The sequence below is a fragment of the Manacus vitellinus genome, unplaced genomic scaffold (genome assembly GCF_001715985.3).
Source record: "Manacus vitellinus isolate BGI_N305 unplaced genomic scaffold, ASM171598v3 scaffold_18_pilon, whole genome shotgun sequence".
Classification (NCBI taxonomy): domain Eukaryota; kingdom Metazoa; phylum Chordata; class Aves; order Passeriformes; family Pipridae; genus Manacus; species Manacus vitellinus.
In genome coordinates this window covers 6,020,649-6,039,373 of record NW_021939324.1, presented here as the reverse complement: position 1 = coordinate 6,039,373, position 18,725 = coordinate 6,020,649, and the positions used below count along the sequence as shown (strand labels likewise).

Genomic DNA, 18,725 nt, shown 5'->3' with positions numbered 1-18,725 from the left:
TTAGTACCTCTGCAAAGGGGGAAGCCCACAAAATGTACAAACAGTAAATCTTACTTTTTACCAGCTTTCTGACCAGTGAACAAGCATATCAATCCACTTTAGCTAAAGATGTACTGGCTTTTACCTTCCAGAGGTGTTGGGAACGTTTTTGAACAAGGAGCAGGGCTATTGTTGTAAAGTTGAGTTTTAAAGGAAAAAAGTCAAGAGTCTATAGGAAAATTTTCACACAGTAGTTTTGGTTTGCTTTCAACATTACACCTCTATTTTTGTTTCTAGAATAAGAGAGCAACTTATGAACATGGGAATAATTAGAGATGTTTCTTCGCCTGGGAGCCCGTGTTATATAGCTTGCTATTAACCATAATATGTAAAGAATGCTATTGCAAGTTCCTAATAGATATTGTGTATCAGGACCTAATTCTGCAAATTTTTGTACATTTTTGTTTTCTTTTTTTTTTTTTATATAGGTGCATGAGTGTTTTTCTGAGCTGTTTTAGAACTATTGCTGAGAACAGTAGAAAGGCAGTTAGAGATGTGAATGTCAAGACCTGTGAATTTCCAGTCTTAAAAGCATGTCTCAAGAAAACAGATTTCAACTATTTCCTATTCCTAAATTTTGCCGTAGTTCCATTTGAAAAAGTTGTCCGTTGCTTTCCAGATTCTTTTTCCAATTTTTAAAGTATGGAACTCCTTATACACTTAACTTGAAGCTTTTGGTTTTCCCTGGTAAACAAATTGAAACATGTAGACTGGGCAATGGTTGCTGACTTAAAATAGGATGATTCAATAATTAAGATTTACAAGAAATTATAAAAGAGTAAACAGAGTAGAGAATTGGGTAAGTTTAAGACAGAGACATTAGGGCTGGTGAAAAATTAAGAGCCTTAGCAGGCTCAAAGCAGATGCAAGGAGATTTTTTTTTTTCCTCAGCATTCATTCCTCACTGTACGTGGTGAATTCTAAAATTTTACATGGCTTCTAGTGCAGTTTGGACAACGCTGGCACCTATATCTGTTAGAGGAGCATAGCAGCTGCTGCTAGCTTTGTAAGGTTTGGAGCAGCATCTAGTTGGTACTAGATTAGTTCGAGAAAGCAAACTTTTCATGCTGTATGTAAACACTTCTCTGTGTTCTCTCATATTTAATGGGAGCAAGATCTTTGGGTAGATAGTCTTTTTATTTGATGTCAAATGCTCCTCTGGTGTTTATCGTGGATTTCATATTGCTTGATTGTAGCTATACAGTGTTTTAAAACCATTCAAGTTTAAAAGTCCTGTAATAACACTGAGATTAGCTCAGTTGGTTAGACCATGGTGGTAATAACACCAGGGTTTCGGGTTTGATCCCCGTATTGGCCATTCACTTATGAGTTGGACTCTATGATCCTTATGGGTCCCTTCCAACTCTGAATATTCTGTGAAATCTGTGAACATGTATTGAATTTCGTTTTATTTTCAAAGTGAGGGAAGACGATGGGCAGTTTCAGCAGTGCTTGTTCACTCATTTCTAAAAATGAAGTGGCATTGAGGCATGGCATTGATTGTTGCAGGCTAAAGAAACTCTTCAAATTTCTCTTTGAAATACCTTTATTTCCCTAGATATTGGATTAACCCGTACAAATTCAGGAATTAGGTAACTTGTGGAGATACATGTCTTGCTTCATGGAAAAAGAAAGCATCATGTTAGAAAACTGGCCTGAAGGTGCTCAGACCTCTTACTGCTGATAGTGGCCTACAAAAATAATAGGAAAGGAACATAAAGCATGGGGAGAAATGGAAATCTCGAAACTGACTGTTTTTCAGAAACCAGTTGGTTATACTGGGGGAACAATATCATGTCTTAATGTCCAAATGCTAGAGTCAGAATTGCACAATAGGCTGAATGGGACTTAGCACTTCAATCTCACCTATTTTTGCTTCATAGCTGTGTTTCAAATAGTAAATAGCAACTAAACCATAGAATCAGATACTGAGAAGTGATGATAAAATTTAAAATAGTGTTTATTCTATTATACTCAGTGACTGAAACTGGATTTACGTAGGAAAACTACATACTCATACAGAGATTATTTTTGTAACAGCAGTATAAGATAGATGAATTAGGAAATGTTAAAGAGTGTTGGCCATGAAACTAAGTGTTTAGCATTCAGTTTTAATGTCCTCTGGGGTATTTTTCTGTGAGTAGATTGTTTCCATGATAATTTGTGTCCAGCTAATAGCTGAGAATGGAATATAGAAGATGAACTGTAGTACTTAACAGTAAAGATGAGGGACCATTTCTTATTATTTCCATGCTGTAGCAGTTAAGACCTCTGTGATCTATTTTGCAGCTGCTGCCTCCTAAAATACAGCCTAAATTTTATAGTAAGGTATCTTACAAAGATGAAAATAAAAAGTAAGCTGTGTGGCTGCAAGTCACTTAAGAGCAAACATTATTAAAACATAGTGTAAATGACACCTTCATACTTAATGACATGAAAATTGAAAATATTTTTGATCATATTTTTGCACGAGTGCAACATTTGAAGGAAAAAACCCTAATTTTTTCAAGGTTAGATCTGATGACCAGATACCTACTGAATTAATCTAATACTCCTAAATAATTAAAATAATAAAATAATACATTAAATGTGACAGGTTGTCTAAGTCAAGGCAGAAGTTGATACATGAAATTAAAGGAAGGCTAGAATATTTTCCATTATCTTGTCTGCACATCACAATTACCACACATGCCTTTTGTGCCTGAATGCTTTCATTTTTGCTTTCCATTGAAATCTTGATTGACTGTGGTGCCTACAAATGCTTTATCTGAAAGACATTAGACTTGCATCTAATAAAGACAACAGTTTGATTTTGCCCTTCAGCTGCTTTCTCATTTATGTAGATTTTTTTTTTCAATTTTATGTAGACATAAATGTAATAAAAATCTCAAGTGAGCTGTTAGCTGCAATTTTTATACTTTCATCTTATGTTAATCTGGAATACTATGGTGTTCTTAAGGACTTTTTATTTCACAAAATGGGTTAGAAAATAAAGAGAATAGAAGCAGAGTGCCAAATGAAAAATGACAGTTTGACAGATTTTGAAGATCTTTTAATAGATCATTTGAGTGCAGAAAACTGTTTTAGAAAGGAGATGACATCTATCTGTGGTGTTCAGTTATGTTAAAGAAGAAACTAAAGATTAATATACTGTAAGTATATAGGGCTGTTATAAAGAGCTTTGTATGGTATATAGTATTAATTACTTCATTTCATGCAGAAGTCATTACCTGTTAGGTCTGAAAATAAATACAAATAATTGTTGAAATGATATTTGAAGCAGAACTTGCATAACTTCTAAGGGTCTTGAATTTGAAAACTTGAGCAGCTGAAGAATTGAACTTTTTCTCAACAATATAAGTCCACTTAGGAAAGTTGCATTTAAGAGATAATAAACTTAAATGTATTCATTGAATGTATTCATCTGGGCATACTGACAGTCATATTTCCTAGCAGTTGAAAGCCACTTTTTTGTGGGTTTTGTACTTTGTGCTTTGTATAGCATACGAATTGCCATTATTTCTTCGTGACGATTGTTGTCATGCAGACTTACCCTCCTAATTTCTTTTATGTTCAACATAGAAAGTTAAATCAAATTAGTTTAAATCACTGCAATGTAATTTAAATAAATCATATAAAATTTGTAGTTATACCTACCAAAGTAAAATCTAAGAAGACAACTACTAGAAAACTCAATAATTCTTTAATCTCTGCCTGTTTTCAAGAATACTGACCTGTGAATTATGATTAATATTTTGTATTATTCTAGGTCCTTTAAATAGTATCTACATAAATAAAAAAATTGATAACTTTGCGTTAATTTGGTTTACTTTTAATTTCATTAACATTAAATTTCAGTAAAGATATTTGCAATTTAGGGTGTTCTTTTTCTTTTGTTATAAGTTTTATATTTTCATTTTTTAAATTTTAAATAATAATAAACTACGAATGCAGCACTTTTACTGTAAAATTTCAGGTGAAGTCTTGAGTATGGAAGTTAGAAAATCTACAGAAAGTGTAGCCTCATTCATTGACTGGTCAGAATTTGATTTGAAAGTTCCCTAAGAATTATGATTTTTTGGATGTGTGCTTAAATAATGACTTTATTATTAGCCAAATTGTGATATCCTTGATCATAGAAGGTAATACGTAGCAAATCAACGTATTCAGTCTAATGAGGTTATATAATTACTCTTTTGGGAATAGTATTGTAATTTGTCCCTTTATGGTTTTAGCTGAATAGTTTAATGGAAGATATTATGGACACATTCTTAGTACCACAAATAAGCATTCCAAGTATCTTGAAAATGCTAATCAATCAGGGATTGGAACCCAATCCACTTCAGTTTGCCTGAGTGAAGGTATGATACTGATGTGGTTGTCTGATATGAGTTGCATGTGATCTATAGTAAGGATACTCTCAGGGTGGAAGGGAAAGATGAGCCTTCCAGGTAGCAATGCTCACTGTCCCTCAATAATTTATAGATTTGAACTTATTTCTTAAAATATGTTTTTTATCCCTGAACCATTTAATGTACACTTTAAAGACTCCCAGTGCAGCACTACCCTGTGCGTTTGAGTTCTCAGTCACAGAATCACGGAGTGTTCTGAGTTGGAAGTGACCCACAAGGATCCACAGCTGGGAACCTGCTGAGTGCCTGCAGGCTTTGACTTCTGGCTAGCATATGTGTGGGTTATAAAAACAGAAATGGTATGAAAACGTCATACTGAGGTGGAATAGCATTGACAAAGGATGTATCTTCACCAGCCCAGCGATACTGTTGTATTAGTTTAATTTTGTTAGTACAAATAACATTGGTAAGATTGGACATTTTGGGCTATGTTATCTGTCAGAACATGTATAAAGAGTCTTCTAAGGGCATGGTTTTGATTGTTAGCACATTCTGAAGCCTGTGCAAGCCTGTGTTTTCACATATTCTGTGCTATTGTTGATTGTGAGAAGGAGATAAGAATTTTAAAAAGCCAGAGAGGGACCTTGGCTTTGGTGGATAAATGTACACTTCCTGTATTTTATGTGTTCATGCCCAAATGTTTGGCCACCAAGTGTTGAATCACATACTTACCTTGTAGACTGTTCTAATTCTACTCTAGGTGTTGAGAATGTCAGTGTTTCTGTAAATCATGGATTAGAGAATTTTCAATTTGATGGTCTTTATCTAATGGGCATAAATCAATGAGCAGCCTAATTCAGTTTTACCTTGATCTCCGATTATTACTCATTGGCTCATATGAAGTAATTATTTTGAATTCTCATCTTGTTTCTGTGTAATTATTTCCAAGAAGATGAATATTATATACGTGTGCCATGTCTCAAGAGACCATCCAAGAAAATGGGGTTGCATGCCAACTCCTACAAAATACTTGCTCTTGTAGAACTAATTTAGAGCTAATGGTTAGTGTTAATGGATTAAATTAAGATTTCATGTGTCTCTTAAAAGCATGAATATATTACAGAATTTGAATGGTAGTTACATTCTAGATAGATTTCGGTATTTTTTTTATGCGGGATTTCACTAAACATGCAGGATTAAATGGTAATTCTGTAAATCTGTAGTTTTAACATCAGCTTGGTATTTGAGAATGATTCTGAGTGTTGCAGGCATATCTTGAATTGGGTTGCATTTAATGTTTTTGTAAGGGTCTTGTAATATTTCTAAAGCGAGTCCTCTATTCAACGTGCTTTTAGGTATTTTTTTACATTTGTTCAGCAGTTCTCCCACAGGGATTTATTTTCTTTTCTGAAAGAAAAGTTTCTGTGACCTTACATTTAACCTGGCAGAACAAAAGACCTTCTGATAAACAGTCTTGTAAGGAGGAAATTCTACCTTCCTTTCTTTCCTTGTTCATAGAAGGGGAGTGCTTTTGAGAAAATGAGGTGAATGAGTCTGAAAAATTTGTGTGTGTAAGTGTAGACTTTGGCAAGTCAAAAGATATTTTATAGTGGTACAGAATGCGTAGGCTGCACTTTTGATTTCACTGCAAGGGCTCTGTAACCACAGCAAGTGTTCTCCTGTAAATTTCTTGTAATGGATTTTGAACAGGTTGTGTTCTGCTGTTCTGTGTTATTTGCAGCTTCCTTGGAATTCAGCAACAAACTTGCCTTCTGGTTGGACTTGTCACAACTATTTCTGATCTCTTGGAGTTGTAGTGGTACAACATAAGTTTTGGATGTCAGCCCATCATTTGCTTTTTATCAAGCTAATTGAACATATTTCAGTATCAGAATTTGGTACAAAATTTGTTTTCTCAAGGAAAATTCAGTCAAACTTTCCCTGCTTTTAGAAATTAAGCTTTTTGCTACCTTTCATACTAGCTCTTTCCTCAAGTCTCAAGTATCACTTTCAATCACGGTTTTCACTGTAAGTTCCAGTATATTTCTTTTATTATGTTGCTCAGGACTGAGATTTCTTGAATCTCATAAACTGTAGGTTCTAAGTTATGATTACTCTTGTTATGTTATAGGCATTAATTGTGCCCAAATTTCTTTATTGGAAATTGTGGACTAGCTTCATTTAACTGTCTTTTAGTCAGTGAAACCAAACATACATAATAAAACAGTACCTATCAAGTTGTACTTTTGAACCTTAGAACATTATTTACAGTTTCAGAAGAGTGTAAAAAATTCTATACCTGTTGGTGGTGAATAAAAATAAAAGGATGAATTTGAATAAAATTTGATCTCAGGGCAGCTTAGCAGACTTCCTAGTACATGGATCAGCAGAAGTCCACATTACACCTTTGAGGCTTAATGCTGCTTAACCTTATTTCTGAGCAATCAGAAAAAGAATTTTCCTCTGGTACTGGTGAGTGTGCTAGAATTGAATGTACCAAGAATATAACAACTATAATGAGATCACCTTGAAATTGTTTTAAACTTTTAGGGTTGTTAAGGGACATATATATATAAGACTCACCAGAGTGAAGAAATTTAACATTACAGAGAAGGCTATATATTATGGTAAATTCTTGTTAGTTTTTTTTCCTCAAGATGGTTAATTGAAAGTGATTATTGGTTTTTTTTTTTTAATTTATAATTGAGTAGTGAGTGTGTTGCTCCAAGAATTAAACTGCTTCTGTGAATAATTAACTAATGTTTATGCAAGACGGATACAACAAATTGTACAAATAACTAGTTTGAAAGTTATATTGGTTTACTGTGTAGATGGTTTGTAAGTGCTAGGTAAACCTAGAGCTTGTGGAATCCTTCTGGATTTATTACTGTCGTTGATTGCCATGTGTCCAGAATGAACATACTATAAAAAAAAGCCTCCGACAATAATATATTTCTCTAAAGGATAAGAAAATATGCCTAAATTTACAGGTCCAAATTTATTTTAAATTATTTCACTTCTTAACAAACAAAGAAAACACAAACTCCTGTAACCTCTCCCCCTGAAAAGCAGTTGAAAAACTTAGGAGGTGCATTTGATTTTTACAAATCTCTCAGAACCTAGGAATGACATGATAAAAAATTATAAAGCAAGTTTAAACAGTATTAAGTATTGTAAAATATTACAAGAATTTCCTACTTGTTTTAAGGAAAAGATACATAATTTTGCTTATCTTGCCTTATTAGGTTTCTTCCCGAGCAGCTCTCAAGGATGTGATGCTTTTCTTCGCCACAAGATAACTCTGATTTCTCCATCAATATTGAAAAATTATGGAATTCCTTTTGGCAAGGTACATTAGTGCCTTTTTTTAAACTCTGCTTTCCTGTATTGAGTTAGTGTTCATTATAAAGATTGTTATAGTAAAGGTGGGGTAAAAATATTTTTTTTTTAGGCAGTGACTGCATGAAAAGATGTATTATAACTTTTATATAGCTTAGCTTGGAATTTTCTAGCATTAAACACTTGTAACCATTACAGTCTTTATTGTAAAAGTTTCTGTGATTTTTTTTCCCAAGACATTACCAAAATTTCTTAATTTATTTCCATGCTTTCAATTTAAATGTAACTTTATCAATAGTATGGTCTGAAGGATTTAGGGTGGGATAAAGCCAAAATAACTGTTATTTAATTTAAAATATATTTTAAAAGCTGTAACATAATAGAAAATGAGTGAATGATTATTTTTAAGTGCTAGGTCATGATACAGTAAATGCTTGATAAGAACATTATACAAACAGGAAGTGGATGAATTTAATACATAGCTGCTTTTAAAAATGTCTGAAGTATTCAATTTTTTTCTCCTTTCTACAAGATTTTTCTTTTAGTGTTTTCCACTTTGAACTTCTTATAGGTGCCAGCTAATAAAACATTTTCAATGCATTGCTTTCTTTTTGAAGTGTACTTATTTTATACACTGAATGCTTTACAAATTCAAAAGTTCTAAATTTTGGAGTTTTGTAAGCTTACTTAGAGGACTAGAACTTGATTCAGAAGGTCCCCTGCCTGAGCATCTGTTTGTGTTAATACTGAGTTTTAAAAGCCTTTTGATCATTAAAGGACTATGATTTTTGGTTTCTCACTGTGCAGATTATTTTAAGTTGTTTGGAAGAACCAGGCAATATACACTTTTTCTCAGTCTTTTCCCACTACAGTATAGTCCTGTAAACTGCCCTCGACACACACCTTACTTACTATTGTGGGTTCTGTTTTAGTGTATGTGTTGTTTATGTATTGATACCATGTGGACATGTGTATACAAACTTAGCTTAACATGTTCCCCAGCCTAGAATATAGGATAATGCAGTGCTTTCTGTCTGGTGTAGCTGATGTTTTTTTAACGGTATGAAACTTAACCCATAGGTAATAACATTTAAGTGAATATTTTCATGCATATTATTACCCAGCTAAACACCTTTTGTTGGGATTGGGAAGAGAATTGGAAGGGTAAAGCTGGAAAACTTGTGGGTTGAGATAAAGACAGTTTAATAGGGAAAACAACAGCCACACACACAAGCAAAGCAAAACAAGGAATTAATTCACTGCTTCCTGTGGGCAGGCAGGTGTTCAGCCATGCCCAGGACAGCAGGGCCCCCGTCACATGTAACAGTGACTTGGGAAGACAAATGTCATCACTCCAAACAATCCCTGTGCCATCTTTTTATCATGGCTTTATATACTTAGCACGATACCATGGGGTCAGCTGTCCCAGCTGTGTCCCCTCCCAACTGCTTGTGCACCCCCAGCCTCCTTGCTGGCAGGGCGATGTAGGGAGCAGAAGAGGCCTTGATGCTGTGTCAGACACACTCAGCAAGAACCAGAACACCTCTGTGTTACAACCGTGTTGGCAACACAGGTGGGAAGAAGCCACTGATTTGATGTATACCTTTTTAGAATATCACTTCACTTTTCATGTTTAAGTCAACCTAAGTGTGAAATTGAAGAAATGTAGGCATTTAGAATGATACTACCTGCCTTGGAAAGGCAAGCTTTTTTTGAATAAATTACTCATAAAATAAGTAGTTTGTTTTTTGAATGATACATTATCATGTGGAAATATAGTTGCTGAGTTCAGTTTTTGTAATATATGGGTAAATACTGATTCCCTTCATAACCTTGTGCTTTATCATAAACTGTCAGGCGAAACTTTCCAAGCTGGAAGGTTTTATAACTAGATTTATAGTTTTGGATTTACAGAACATTACTCTGAACAGTATAATTTTCAAGGTTGGTGTTTAAAGTAGTGTACCTATTTTCAGTACCACATATTTGAGGTGGGGTAGGGGAGTTGACTTTTTGTATTTTGGTGTCTTGATTATTCCTATATTATAATTTAAAAAAAATGCTATAAACAGTTAAAGTTTGGTTCTGTCACCTAGTCTTTAAGGGAAGCAGCCTGTACCCAAGTGTAATTGTAATTAATGGGATTCAGTGAGAAAGTGAATAGAGAGAACCAGGCTGTGATCTCTCATGGCTCGAAGTGATAGAAGTGAAAATGTGCTGAATGCTGATAAGTCAGCCTACGCCTACCAGGTGGCAACTGAACTGCTGCTTGTTGCAATAGAACACCTGCTAAACTGTCAGCAGTGGGATGGTGTATTGAGATAAATTTTGGAATTGTTAGCGTTGAGAATAATCTTTCTTAACCATTCCCACGGTGATTGTTGGAGTGCTACCATAACAGCTATAATATGTGCAACTGTATGTGCATTTGCCTGTATGTGCTAAATATGAATCCACAAAAAATTTACCCGTGCAAAATGTAAGATGCAATTTTTTTCTTTAGCTATGCTAGCTTAGTATATTTTTCTTGTTTTCCTCTCTTTCCTTCATCCTATAATACAATTAGAAATAGATATCTGCTTAACCCTGTGTATTTTCCAATTGGGCAAAAAAGAACACAAGGAATTGGTAAATCTGTAAGATAAGAATTTTGAAGGAGTTTTTAAAAGCAGAAATTGAATGTAAGACAACTATGTCAGCAGAAAGCTGAGATTTAGGACATGAAGATAATAAGAAAAACGTTTTGAGTTTTGAGTTTTAATTTTAGTGTTTGTTTAAAATTTAACCCTTTCTTTTTGTGATTTCAAATCATAAGTGTATTTACCTAAAAGGGTCATGCTTGTCCTTCCAGTTTTTATTACTGTATTGCTTATGCAAAGCATTGTCAGACAATGAAAGTTAATCTTTGAAAAGTCTCATTATTTTCATGTAATCAGCAAATACATCTTGTTGAATAGTCATCAGTCATTGCTCAGATTATTTGCTTCATTTAAATGGATCTGTTTGCTTTTTAGTGGGCCTGTTGTCTGATGTGTGTTTCATGTAAAAAGGTGTATCAAACAGAGCATGGGGAATCTCTTTTGACTATTCACTTCTGTGTAATCTACTTTATTCATTAACTCTTATCTGATAGTTCAGAAGACAGTGTGCCATTTCAAGTCTCTGACTAGCCTGTCCTTGATACCGTCTTTGGTGGTCTGACTTCAGTTGATTAAAGCTGTCTCTGTGTGGAGAGAATATTAGTGACTGACAGAAGTGCTGTCTCTTCTCTGTGTCCAGAGGAGAGCAACAGTCCATTCTAGAAGAGGGAGATGAGATTTCTCTCTTGAAAGAGAATATCTTGACCTGTGATTTGTTAACCACACATTTTAAAGAAGCCCTCTAAATCTGATGTATCTTTTAAAACTAGGAAGTAGGAAAATGGTTTATTTTTGGATCTGCTAAATTATAATTACCGTGGCAGTGGCTTTTAGGTAAGTTTTTTTTGTTTTGGTTGGTTAGTTTGGGCTTTTTTTTTTTATCTGCTTTCTCTAATTTCTTGTTGAACCAGTGGCCTTAGCACACTTTTCTCTTGGTTGCACTTGTAAAGACCAGAGTAGTCCTTTGAAACTACCCTTGCTTATACTCCAAGACAATGCTAGAGCTTAACTGTAGTCAAACATTTCTTCTTTAAGAATCATCTTCTATCCCCGTTGTCCTTTAGTTATTTGTAAATCTTCTTACCAGTAATGCCAGAGTGTTTCTGCTCTCTAAAATTTTGCTTAAAGAGGAAGAGGGGAAGGACAGTGGCAGATTTAAATTTGTTTTGATTTAATGTCTAAAGTGGTGCTTTAATAGCTTTATCTTGAGACATTTTACATAGGATTTCCAATGCAGGGGATCCCCTTGGTGGTAGTAGCTGTTGTTGTGGAAAGAGTGTACTGCACTTTACTTGCTGGAGTTAACAGAGTTTAGTGGTCATTGTGACAGTGGTTTAACAAGACCTGATGAACACGTACACTGAGTATTTATTGTGTAGGGGATAGGATCAGCTGGAGCTGTCAGGGAGACCGTCCTCTTGAGTCACAGGTTCAGAGAGGACCCTGTTGCTTTCTGAGCTTCTTTTCATAGGGCAGTCTAGAAGGGGCTGGATCGAGGCTTTGTCACCAGACTTGGTCAACTCTTCATGTCTAAAGGATTATACATGCACTATCAACCTTTTACATCACTTAGCTAAGATGACAGAGTTTCACTATGCTTACTCCCAGTTCTCTCAACAAGTATCTGACATGGCAAGAAGTCTCTCAGCCCTGAGGAGTAACCTTGAGAGGTGCCCCTACTCAAAGGGAGATGCTGGATGCAGCCTCTGCCATGGGCTGGGGCACTGTTTATGGAGGAGGATGGTTGACTTACAGTCATATTCACATACCAACAGGACATCTGGGTCACTGCACAAGACAGCCCCTGGCCACTGTGTTGCCATCCATCTTCCCAAAGTTCATCTTAAACCATATGCAGCCATCATGACTGCCCCTGGTGGGTATTGCTTTGGACTGGGGAGAGCACACTGCCACAGCCGTAAGACCTAAGAATTGGTGCATGGCATTTTTCATTAATTCTTCTTCCCCCTCTTCCCACTTAAAGACACTACCCGAGTGTGTTCCTTTGGGATGAACAGCGTTGTTTTCTTAAACCGCTAAGGCTCATCACCTTAGAGTTTCTTCTCCTTTATGCTTTCTTGCATAAAATAGAATAGGAAGAAACTTAAAAGGCTAATCAGGCTCTCAGTCGCAAGTCATTGAATCACAGTTTTTGAAATCAGTGAGTATAGGAGAGAAGGGTGAGAATAAGATCTCTCTCCAGTCTTTTGAAGAAAACTTTTGGTGGCACTTTAGAGAAACTTCTTCAGGGTGGTGAACAGAATAAGTTCTACAATTAATTTGTATGAGTACTTAGGAATGATAATTGGGGTGTTTTGATCCAGAACGTGTGTGCTTCCTCTCAGCCAGTAAGAATGATATATTCTTCATACTGTCTTTTCTAGTTCCCTCTACTTCTAGATTTTATTACCACTCAACCCCTGCTTTCAAGATTCGCTATTTTGAACGTTCTTTCTGAATTTGTAAAGTATTACATGCAGCTATGTATTTTATAGTAAAGAACATTGTCTCAAGTGTACTGTTTCTCCTTGCATTAATCTCATTTCCCTACAAGGTGAAAAAAAAGTCTATCTTTTCAGTTAGTTGTAAAGGCAAATGTAGTTTGCATTGCTTTAGGACCAGAACTGCTTTTGTAATGTGGATCACTTTGAGGTTTTTTAAAATTTATTTATTTTGTTTGGATTTTTTTAAATTTTATTTTAATGTTACAGGTTACACAAGAGGCAGGAGAATTTATGATCACTTTCCCATATGGATACCATGCAGGATTTAACCATGGATTTAACTGTGCAGAGTCAACAAACTTTGCCACCATTCGATGGATTGATTATGGGAAAGCAGCAAAATTGGTAAGTCGTACTATAGAAAATTGATGTGTAAGGAAATCTTTCTTGTGGTTATTTCTTTGTGAGAATCTATGGAAGCTGATGAGAAAGGGAGAACTATGAGATCAGGTAGTACCTTACACTGCCATTGAAATTTTATTTATAGTTGCTGTTTTATAGTGGATATTATACTTCCAGCAATATGCATTCCTCTCAGTAGTGAGGTTTTTTTGCAGGTTAATGTGTATAGTGTTCTTCAGAACTAGTTCTATTTATGGATTTTTTAAGTTGAAGCTACGTATACTGAGGTTAGTATATGTGAAGACAACTGCCTTTGCTCTTAAATCTCCTTTAAGCTCTACTGTTTGTGAAAACACTTTAGTTAAACTAGGAATTTTGATACCTGGAAAGAAATAATGAAACTTAAAGTTTAAAGAAACAAATTCAACTTTTCTCATCTTTACTGTAATCAGAAAACTTGTAGTACAAGATAATAAAGGAACCGAGGTGTGTATTACTGAAGATATTTTAGACTGCAGTCTTGTTCTGTGGTGTGCGTATCTTCCTTCCTTTTGCCCATAGGCACTCAACCTTATCATCCCTATCTTAGTGTTTTGTACAGTCAAAACACTCCCAATGTACAGAGCCACGCTACTGCCTCTACTTCCTTGCCTATCCCTTCTGAACAGCTTCTAGCCATCCACTGATGGGTGTATAAGTAATGGAATAAAGACACAAAAATCAAGAAACTGCACAATTTGTTCAGCAGAAGTTTTTTACTGTTGTTCAATATTCTGTGACTTTAATAAGTGTTAAGGCTTATATAAGCCTTGGTTTGGATGACTCAGAAATTAAGTCAGAGGCATTTTCTGTGTTGACTTGTTTGTTATTGAGAAAAACCTTTCCAATGAGATGTCCTTATATTAGCTGATATGATGACAGAATAAAGAGCAAAATCATCTGTGCTGGTTTAACAGCTAAGTAATGATTGTGAACTCTCATTAAACATGGGAGACTGGGGAACGTCTTCATGAGAAAGTTCTCAAATAGCTGAAACTTCTGATTTTAGGCACTAATGTGCTCAGTATGCACATAATAACAGTAGTGAAAGTATTGAAAATCTCTACATGTATCCAGCATGTTCAGATTGGTCTTTAATAGGAAAGTTCTGTTTTTAATAGCCAGTGGATAAGGTGGCAACTATAGAGTTAATTTAAAACCTCTAAAACCTATGCATTTGATAATTTTGCCTTTGAAATTTCTGTGGATAGTACAACCATGGACACACAAAAGTTAATTGTGCCAGCTAAATGACCTGGATTTTGAAAGGTACGAGTGTCATGCAGCTCAAAAGTTGATTCAGCTGTACTTTGAGAATGGCAAAATTCATCTTCAACTGTGGAGCAAAGCTGAGGTAGTGCTACCTGCAGGTACCTCCCTGTCAGTGTACTGGCTTCATATTTTTAAAGTTTTTAAAAAATGGTCTACTATTTGGTGTACAGCTGCCCCAGTACAAAAAATTAAATATTTTATGCCTCCAGCATGCATCTCTGTTGTTGTATTATACTGTAAACTTAAGGTCATCTTTAAATTCAGCAGTTAGAAGATAATTTTTTAAAGCTAATGTAATTGTATTGCTTTTCATCACTCTAAAAGTGCCTCTAAAATTCTGAAATTTTAGCTAGGAAGTCTTGGTATATACAGCCTAAACACTGTTTTATTTTGTCAAAATTCTCTAGCATATGGATGAAACTTTCATCTTATGAGACTTAATTCTGTGCTCTGTTATTATTGCACATAGGAGCAGTATTGTGTATATATAAGAATTAAAATCTGTGTGCAGTTAAATTTAAATGCCTAAAACCTTCAAACTGGCATCTGGACCAATAATGGCTTCTCTATAGAGAAATCTTAGATACGATAGTAAAATATGAGTTGCAGCTTCTTTGACAAATGGTCAGAGTGCTTAATGTTATTTGCTTATTTCTTATTGCTTATTACCACAAGAATGAGAATTAAAGTTTACTTTTTTCCTCATTTCAAGTGAAAGAATATGCTAGGAAGTACTAATAGTAGAATGCTTTTTTTAAGTGGAAAGTGGAAATGTCTGAGAAGAACTAAGGGAAAGATAGTGAACTATTTCTTCATAAAACTTCTTTGTATTTGTTTATGCCATACAAGTAGGGTAAACAAGACAAACAAAGGAAATACTATAGAATCATAAAATGAATTTACATTGGAAAAGACCTTTAAGATCATTTGAGTCCAACCGTTAACCCAGCACTGCCAAGGCCATCAATAAACCATTCCTTAAGCACCATATCTGCAGGTCTTTTAAATACTTCCAGGCAGAGATGGTGACTCAACCACTTCCCCTGGGCAACCTGGACAATGCCGGCCAACCCTTTCTGTAAGGAAATGTTTCCTAAAGCTCCCCTGGTGCAATTTGAGAGCATTTCCTCTTGTCTGATCACTTGTAACTTGGAGAAGAGACTGACCTCGCCTCACTACAAGCTCCTTTCCGGCAGTTGTAGAGAGGGAGGTCTCCCCTTATGACAAGCTGTGTGACAGAACTGGCATAGAACCGCTATGTTACCGGTATCATTATTTCTAACAACCACGCCCCCACCCCCTCTACTTAGTGAGTCAACATCAGATGAGTCTTTCTGAACAAATTTAGGTAAAAATAAGTGTGAAAGTTTAAAACCTGGCATTTGAGGCTACTGCTTAGGAAGTTTTTGTCTTGCCTGGGTATGTGTGAAGACCACTGTGAACTCAACTAGTTGAATTTCTGCAGCTTTCTAGCCCAGAATTAAGGTTCATGGCAAATGCCTGTATTTAGTTTTACGGCCTGGCTTTCTGCTCAGCTCCTCTGCCCTTCATAGTTCCCAGTAACCTTCAAGTTATATGACTTCTCCTTCACATGCACAGATGCAGGCGTAAATTGCGTGTTTACCACTGCACACTTATAAATAAAGGCATGTATATCACCTGCCTTGGCTCAAACTAATCTTAAAGTCTCTTCTCAAACTGCTAATAGTACCAACAAGGAGAGGGGGAAAAGCCCAAAGTAACAGCAGTAAACCTTAGCACAGCATTCATGCTCTCAGTCAGCACGGCCGGTGTTTCATTCTGGATTGCTTTCCACAAAGACCCTTCTATCAGCCGGCAACTTCCTTGCCAGACAATTATTGTGAGGGCATTCAAGTTTGAGAGTGTGTGTCAGTGTTGCACCAGCTACTAGGGAGAAGGCATAGAGCACGTTACAGGATGCACAAGGAAACAACAGGATTATGCTGCGCTGTAGTTATAAGCATCTCAGTAGCTTCAGAAGGTAGCGTTGGCAGCTTCTGAGGCAGCTAGAGCAAAAAAAGCACCTACGCCATTTTAGGACAACATGTGAGGGCTGTTGAGGTTGGATTTCCTCAGGGAAAAAGGAAAAATCCAAATAAAATTGGATTGTTGTCCATGTAATAAATATTTAAGATAAGGTATAAGATTATAAGGTCTAAGGTGCCTTCCACCCCCCCCTCCAAAGAACTTACAGTCTGATTTTGTATAATTGTACTATGTTTCTTGATTACAGTGTTGTAAGACTCCAGCACCTGAGCTACAAGCTCACTGAATGGGTTTTACTTTAAAAATATACAAGGCTTGAACAATTTATCTGCCAAATTTATTAGAAGAGCCTTTAGTTCCTTTAACACCTTAAGAGAGAGTGCAAAGAAAAAAAGCTGCCCACATCTTCTCAGGAGGTACTTTTACTGGTAAACTTTAGAAAATAACAGAATTTGGCAAAAGTTTAAAGGGTAACATTCAACCAAAGTAAAGCTTTCCATGAAGCATTGACTTAGCACATGCTAACCCATACAACTTAGCAAAGTTCCCATCCTAAGCTACCCAAAATATCAAGAAAGGAGATTAGGAGAAGAAGAAGAAAAGAAAGAGAGAAAAAGAGAACTATGGCTACCACCCCTAGATCCAGCAAAGATCCATCTACAGGAGTCCAGAACAGCATGGAGAGCACATGTTGCTGTTTTATTTGTTTTGGCAGCCAGTCCAGGGCTGGGTCAGAGGCTCTGGGGTGTGATGTGGGGCACTGCTCCTGGTGTGCAGTGAAAGACAGCTACTCTGGGACTGCCTGGGGAGGCTCCAAGGGGCTGGAATGTAGGACAGGGCATCACAGGCACCTTTGTGAAATTCGACCTGGCACTTTGCTCTCCCCCTCCCACCACCTTGAGTTGGTCTGAGCTGATAACTAATATAATAATCCAGTGTCTCACAGGTGTTTTTCTGGGAAGCCATAAAGGATAGCTATGATTAGTTTTATCACCTAATTAGTTTTAATTTAGTATTAATTAAAAAGGTAAGACATCTGTGTGCCAAAAAAATACTGATATTTTGTCAGTTTTATTTGCAGGTATGGTAATTTTATTTAAAAACAGAAAGAAGAAAAAAACAAAAATACCAAAACCTGCACAACCTTGCAGTCCCATTTGTTATTCTTCAGACTGCTGATACTGTGTTTGACTTATCTTTTCTTTCTTTATGTGTAATGTGCAAGAATTTTAATTGAATGTTTGGGATCCTGTAGTTCTCCTGTATTGTACTGCAGAAATTGTCTGTGTCAGCAAAATGCATCAATATCTAGGTCAGTTCATTGCTGTATTCTCCTTAGAGAATATTGTATACCGATGACTATTTGTCTTTCTACAGGAACACTTTTATTTTTTATAGGATTGTTTCTAATTGCTTACAGCTGGATTTTTGTCTTTTAAAGAAAAAATTATGAAGTCAGTATTTTTCATAGATTTTTGGGAAAAAACCATTCCAGAAAAGATTTTTGTTAAAGTTGTAGTAAATATTTAGCCTGTGTGATGATACTGCTTTCCTGAATTAAATGAGATGGTGTGAAAGATTCTGTGAAATCACATTTAAATGTTAAATAAGAGATCATTATGACCCTTGGTACTGGAAACTTTGATTAAGCAAAGACTTTGGATACAAAGTCTTTAAATTATTTTCTGACTTTAAAAATGCTAAACCTGTGGTCTTGATTTCATTCTTTGTACCCTAACTATATGTAGTTGAACTAATAGTTGAACCCTAGGAGCAGGGATGTATACTCCAGCTTGTTTTCTAGAGTTTGTGTGAGACTCGCTCAGGGGTCAACATACCAAAAGTAATACCAGGTGGCACCTCCAGTGTGCTGTTTGCTACAGCTCAGCTGCTGCTTGGAGCTCACTTTTGGACAAAATTAAGTTGGACAGAATTAAGCAAAAGTAAAAAACTATATTAAGAAAAAACCCAAACAAAAAAAACCCAGTCCCAGAACAACAGAACTAGATAAATAACAGGCATATTTAAAGCCTCCCAGCTCCAAAGAACACACAGGAAGAGAAATAGGAGATACTGATAGAAGGAACAATTAGTCATACTCTCCTGAATATGCTTTGCAAATGGATGTGGAGAGGCATATTGGTGAAGTGCTGCCGTGTGGATATGGTAGGACTTTGAGAAACAAAGGGAGA

At 35.8% G+C, this 18,725-nt stretch overlaps 1 protein-coding gene across 5 annotated transcripts in view; it reads left to right on the top strand.

The window, feature by feature from the left end:
- The window catches only part of KDM4C (lysine demethylase 4C), a 260,355-nt gene that overhangs the window by 36,740 nt on the left and 204,890 nt on the right, over positions 1-18,725 (top strand). For all 5 annotated transcript variants that reach the window (XR_003915694.1, XR_003915696.1, XM_029959023.1 and 2 more), the window contains 2 exons: positions 7,637-7,740; positions 13,081-13,218. Coding sequence is in view for 3 of the 5 variants with exons in the window: in XM_029959023.1 (XP_029814883.1) it covers positions 7,637-7,740; positions 13,081-13,218 (242 nt within the window). In the remaining 2 variants the exon portion in view is untranslated. The remainder of the gene's footprint in view (positions 1-7,636; positions 7,741-13,080; positions 13,219-18,725) is intronic.